This window comes from Gossypium raimondii, chromosome 10 (genome assembly GCF_025698545.1).
Source record: "Gossypium raimondii isolate GPD5lz chromosome 10, ASM2569854v1, whole genome shotgun sequence".
NCBI lineage: Eukaryota > Viridiplantae > Streptophyta > Magnoliopsida > Malvales > Malvaceae > Gossypium > Gossypium raimondii.
The window spans coordinates 1,659,397-1,666,318 of NC_068574.1; the positions used below are offsets into that span (position 1 = coordinate 1,659,397).

General features: G+C 32.9%; 1 protein-coding gene across 1 annotated transcript; it reads right to left on the minus strand.

Moving 5' to 3' along the window:
- Positions 1-2,226: 2,226 nt before the first annotated feature.
- Positions 2,227-5,359, minus strand: LOC105776441 (vesicle-associated protein 4-2). Its single transcript, XM_012599089.2, has 7 exons — positions 4,841-5,359; positions 3,939-4,009; positions 3,694-3,775; positions 3,429-3,547; positions 2,786-2,863; positions 2,558-2,677; positions 2,227-2,464 (listed from the first exon to the last, which is right to left on the minus strand). Exons 1-7 carry the CDS (start codon positions 5,100-5,102, stop codon positions 2,405-2,407), a joined length of 792 nt encoding a protein of 263 aa, XP_012454543.1. The 5' UTR covers positions 5,103-5,359; the 3' UTR covers positions 2,227-2,404.
- Between the last annotated feature and the right edge of the window lie 1,563 nt (positions 5,360-6,922).

The following is a 6,922-nucleotide window of genomic DNA, read 5'->3' on the forward strand; positions in this document are numbered from 1 at the left end:
TCAGAATGTTACACAAGCAAAATGAAAAATAAGTGGTTAAATTCTAATTTTGGTCCCTCTAATATGCTCAAATTTAAAATTTAGCCTTTACCCTTTAATGATGTTATAATGATGCTTATAAAACACTTCGCTAATTAATACAATATCATTATAAGTAGCCTCGATTTTGTGGCTAATTAATTGAGACGAATTAATGAGGGAATTGGGCATGATTTGTTTGTCAATTTCTTCACGGTCTTTCACTGAAGCAGCACAGGAGAATCGCATGACACTATGCCATTTATTATTTTGTGGAAAGGCAATCTTTTTCTATGTCCCAAAATATCAGACCCTTTTTAAGTGACTTTTATTTTATTTTAAGGTAAATCACAACGAAAATTATTAAACTATTATTAAATTTATATTTTAATTATTTAAGTTTAAAAATGTATAAAATGATCATTTAACTATTCGAAAGTTTTCATTTAAGTGACTGAATTATTTAAAAAATTTTATTTAAGCTTTTTTTTTAAGTCCGGTTAACAAAATCCAAGTGATGGTTCAACGACCGGTACGATGGACCAGTACCCATCGATGAGTAGAAGAATATACCTTGAATCCAAGTCAACCTGATGATTAGTCTCGAAGATCGGAGAAGAAAGATGTTTGGATTTTGGGTTGCAAATTCGTGATGTTCAAAGTTGTTTCATGAAAAAAATTGAATTATAAAAGAGAAAGGGAAAAAGAATTTTCAATTGGTGCAGGCGGTGCCAATGGAAATGGCTATACAATAGCGATTTTAATAGCCCAATGACTTAAATTAAAACTTTTGAATAGTTCAATGATAATTTTATAATTTTTTTAAATTAAGTGACCAAAACATAAATTTACTAATAATTTAGTAAACTCTTAAACTTACATGATATGTATATAATGTGTTCTGTTAATTATGAGATGTGGTGTGGTTGTTGCTTACCTTATTTCTTAATCATGAGGTCAAGGTTTGATTCTAACCCATGAAAATAAAATATATTTAATAGCCAACCATTTCTCTTTTTGGAGTGCACCTACGGCAAGGGAATCAGTCACTACTGCTAGTGGTGCATATCTTGCTTTGGACCAAAAGAAATGCATTATGTAAATTGTATTTAGACATGTGGGTTGAGTTTGGATCCAAATCAATTCGGATTTTAAAATTTGTCATTTTTGTTCATGGGCAAAGTTAGAGATTTTTGGGTAAAAAAGTGTTATGTTATAATTGTTTGGAGGCAAAAATTAAAATTTTACCACTATACTAATTAATAATTTTACAATTTTTAATTGAACTCTAAAGTAAGTGTACCATTTTTTTTTGTTGGGTTTTCTATTCAAATCAATTTCAAGTTTAATGTTATTTTGAGTTGAATCATTCTGAATTTTGGTTACTTCAAGTTCCCGTCATTTCGGATTACTAGTTTGAATCATTTTAGATTCAAGTCATTTTAAGTCGGATTATTTCAAGTTCAGATTATTTTGGGTTCAATCAATTCGAATTTGAATCGAAAAAATTCGAATTATTAACTTTTTATAATCAAATTAGATTGGATCAACTTTGGATTCGAGTTGGTTGAATCGTGTTCTTGAGATTCGATCAGAACTTATAGCTCTATAATTATTGAATTTTAACTTTTTCAAATTTTTTTGGTAACAAGAAAAAAGAGAACAACAATCAAGACGAAGTTGATAATCATGGCAATATTAACTTGAGTCACTGAAGACCCCAAACCATGACAACGTGCTCCATGTTAACTTGGCAAACCACAAACATACTGCCTGTGCCTAGTCTTTTAAATCAAGATGTAGATTAGATATTGTTGAACAAATTCTTATCAAGTGTCAAACTCCATTGCACGTTAGAACAAGGTATGGGCATTCAGCTACTATGAAATTTCTTATCGAGTCTCGCACAGAAATTACTGACGCAGTTAAGCAGATGCCCAGACATTAATCAGGGGGCGGAGCCGGTGAATAGGCACACGGGCCTTAGCCTCTAAAAAATGGTAAGATTGGAATTAGATCCCTAAAATTTAGTCACTCAAAAACTTACAATTTAATTCTAACTCCTTGAATTTTTTTTTGGATTCGCCCGGTGATTAACAATGACATGGGGCAATGGAGAACAGTTGCATTCCCTTGGGAAGCAAAAAAATCGCAATCACTTATCTACAAAAGCCAGATGGTTGCTAGTAGAGTTTTTCTAGTTACCAATTACAGAAAATTCAGCTCACTTATATATATATATATATATATATATATAATAACATCGAAAGATATCGAGTTTCCGACCATTCTTCCAGATGAAACACGTTACATGAAAAGATTTTAGGGGCATACGCAAAGAGATGAATATATAGAATTACAATGACATGATAAAGCAATTACCGGTTTAAACCGAGTCTACACCTTCAACCTGTTGCCGAGCAAGGTATCGTTCTCTTCGCTCTTTCTGGAGAATAGAAATCGACAGTAATTTGAATAATGCATGTCATACAAGTAAAAAAAAAACATATATATGAGAAAAGAAGAAGAAGAAACTTACCCATTCGTCTATGACGAGTCCTTCTCCGATAATCTTTGGACCTGCATCCTCTGGAGGCTTTTTGCGTGCCTCGAGTTCAGCATCGGCATCGGCTAATTGGCGTTTCAGTTTTTCCAGAGCCTTCATAAAGTCAAGAAGCACAAACCATAAAGATTTAGGTAAGTTATTATGTTCGCAACAATCTTGATGTGCAAATGTATAAGATGGTATGCTGCTAATAGTACTTACAGGACAAGGACGGCCAGGATCGAGAAAAACGACTCGTAGTATTTGCTCTATTGCCACTTGATCCTTCAGATCATCGAACTGCAAAAACCGGTCACCTAAGATTAATTACACCGTAAGTTGAAATGTGCCCGACTTTATAAAGGGGAAGAAAAGTTCAGATAGGTGGAAAAGCAATCAATAGAGCATCTAACAAGGGCAGCCAGACAACTCCAAAAATGGTTGAAAGAAACCATGCAAGCCTATATCAAAATGGAGCTAAAATCGGCTTTGAACAAGAGGTTCTCGTCCCATCAGGTATCAAGTTCTCGTCCTATCAGGTATCAAAATCCAGCATACGTCACATTCAGAAGTCAATTTACAGCAAGACCAGGACATCTTGATGACAAAAGAAAACACGGCCCCATAGCACAGTAATTTAATTATGTTACAGAGTGCAGACAGTACTTATAATGTAATACATTATCCTATCAAGCCAATTATTAGCAGAGCATTAACCATAAACTAAATATTATATGCATCAACAGAATTCAACTTTATTCATCATAAGATCACCAGCATCTAAATGCAATCAAATTAAAAAAAATCTCTTTTTCTTTGTGAATCATATAAAAACACATAGTTTTATAGGAGAAATTCGACGCACCAGCTCAGATACATAGTCCATTGGACCTTTCACCTTGAGACTCATGATTTTGAACTTAACTTTGCGCTTTTGATCCATTGGTTTTTCATTGTTCTCTGGAGGCTCTACAAACTTGAACACTAGCAGATCCATTCAAAACACGAAACGAAATTCATAAGAATCTTTCGGAAGACATGAACAACGTTCAAGACATATATTCGTGCAAAATACATAACACGGACAAGAACTAATAAACGAAAACGTGCAAGCATGAAGAAACACTTACCCGTTGCTATGATGCCCTCACCGGGGGCAAGGATCGCACCCGGAGGGCGCATGAAACAACTCTTTGGTGCTGTTGTTTGAAACTAAATTAACCAACAGAAACAAAAATGGCTAGCTCGTTACAAATTTCATCAAAGCGATGCCACATTTAACTATTAACAGAATAAGAAAGACATATACAAGGCAGTGATGAAGATGAAGATGAAAGGTTTAAGCTTTTTAAGTTTTAAATTTAAAGGAGTGTACCTTGAAAGCTGCATATGACTTGCTAGTGTTTTTTATCCTCACCGCGCTCCTCACCTGTTTGCCAGGTTCATCTTGAGAACAGAAAACAAAACAAAAATACTCAATCAAGAATAATTATTTTACATAATAACAAGGGTTAATTGCGTTAAACAACCTCAAACTACGACCCAAGTTTTTAAAACTAGTCCCTAAATTTCAAAATGGTCTAATCGAGTCCTATCATATCAATTAAGTACTTCTATCAGCCTAAATATTAACTTGGGTATTAAAGACCAATTCAAATCTGACATGAAGCAAAACATGTAGAACATACTGGAAGCACATGTATGGTGATTGCATGAACAACTTAAATATGTCGTGTTAAAAAATAATTATTCTAAATATTAGTGACACTTTTGATTCAAATTGTGCATGTGATAGCTATATACGTGTTTTAAATATATTCTATTTCATATTCATACTGACATTTAACATCTAAATTTACAATTAGGATAATGGAAAGATCTAACTAATATAATGGTTATACTTTTAGAATATTACGAAGTTTAAATACCAATTTAAAATCTGGAGGATAGTTTGGGACCTTTGGTGAAATTAACCAGCTTTTAAAAATAAATCAAATAGGAAATTAAATGAACCGCATCAAAAATTATTTCTAGCCAATTAGCCATATTCATTTCGCAGTAATTTTTTAAAAAATTCAAATAATTATCAGCAAACTTAAATTTCTTTAAAAAAACTAAAACTATAAAATATATTCTACCTTTTACCAGCTACTTTAATTAATCGACAATCTGAACTCTTAAATACTTGTTGATTTTACTGTAAATTTCCAAAAAAAGCATAGTTTTGTGTTTAGATTTAAGCAAACAAAAGTTTTTTTTTTTTTAAAAGGAACTTACATGGAAAATAGAGTTTATTGGCGGGATCAAGTTTCAGGCGACGCCGAGTCGGCAAAAGCGACTTCGCAACGGCAGAAACCGAATTGGCAGAGGCATGACGGTTCGATCCTTCGTTCTGAGGTTGAGTTTCAGCGTATAGATTCGACGACAAGGAAGAAGACGACGTCGTACCGGTAGCGTTCCCGGTTTGCCGAAATGGCAGCTTGAAAAACCCCCAAACTCTACCATCGGACTGTGACTTGTGCTCAGCTCCTATCGCCATCTCGCACTTTCACCAACAAGCGTAAATACGGCACCGTTTTTTACGTTTGAATGGAGAGACTCGTGAAAAAAGAAACAGAAGGGGTAGAGAAGACGGGATTTCAAAGCATGGATTGAACTGTATTTAAGTGGTGAGAATTTGAAGTCCGCTTTAACTTTCCACACACAGCTTGATTAGCGGGGGGTGAAGATACAAAGTTCAAAACGACGCAGCTTTAGTCTGTAGCCTTCACCTGTTCTTCCGCATTTTTACTGTTTTTCAACGACGACTTTATGAAATCAAAATCCACCTTTACTACAGATTGAGTTTATGGGAAAGCAAAAGTAGGTGAGATTTTTTGGTTAAAATCTGCCACAAGTCCCTGTACGTCCGAAAATTTAGAATTTAGTCTCTATACTTTAATTTCACAGAATTTAGTCCTTTTAATTTTCATATTTCAAAATTCAAGTTTAACTGTTTAACACTATTAAAACTTTTTTGTTAATTCAAGTTAATTACAAAATTATTTTTAATTACATGGCTACCAAGTGTTTTTTATTTTAAAATATCATAGCAACAAATTTAACAAAATAAATATAGTTGGATTTAAATTTTGAAATCTGAAAAATGAGATAAAAAGAGGACATATGGAATATTTTAACATTTTTAATTAAATTGGATTGGAATAACGTCTAGATTTAATGGGATTTTCACAAATTCCGACTGTATTTTCTTACAAGACGATGGAACAAATATTCTATGGATTTTCGTAATTGAATATTCAACATTATTAATGAACCAAAAGAAAAATATTCAACATTTGAATTATTCAATAATGATATCCTAGAAATTGCATGCTCGTGGTTGATGCTATTTTAGTCATTAGTTAGGGTAAATTGTAGTATGATGGGTTAATTAAAAAAGTTACAATTTGGTAATTTAATTATTTGAAAGTTTTTAATTAAGTCCTTAAATATTTAAAAGTTTTTATTTAAATTATTAGGTTGTTAAGTTTTTTTTTTTAATTTCACCAACAAACTTCAAGATTCGATAATTGATTTAATGAATCAATACCCACCAATGAGTAAAATAACATACCTTAGATCCAAGTCGATCTGATTGTCGGTGCCAAAGATTAAAGAAAAAAATTGTTTGAATTTTAGTTCACATTTTAGTGACGTCTAAAACTATTTCAATAAAATTGATTAAACTATAGTAGAGGAGTGAAAAGAAAGCTTTCAATGCAAGCAATTCGAACAAAGAAAATCATATGACATCGATTTTAACAAATAAAATTTTAAATAATTAAATGATGTAAAACAAAAACTTGTACCGAGAATAAAAAGTGGAATATCTAAACCAAAGATAAAATCCACTTAAAGTAGATATAAAACATGATCTAAAGCATTACTTGTTATTATTAGAGGAAATATAGACATAAAAGAACCTCATGCAAAATCCTCAAACAATTGCATATCTATTATCTATATAATTCATATATAAGATTAAAAAAAAGAAGATATGTATGTACATCCAAGTAATTTATACAATTCCCTTGTACTTTTAACAGAAAATAAGGGAGGGGGGGGTTCATGAGTTAGGACCCCAACAACTCAAGAACATAACGGTCCTCAATGACTCCTCCGCTTGCTTCAACCTCTCATTCGTGGCGGCCGCCGCCTTCACAGTCCCGGAATCCACCGTGTTAGAGAAACGCCTCGCTTGCTTAGATGAAGAAGAAGAAGAAGAAGAAGAAGAAGAATCTTTGAGTGACCTTAGATTAGTTTCCAACTTGGATGCATGGTCTTTCACCAACTGCACCACCCTCATTCCTGACTGGT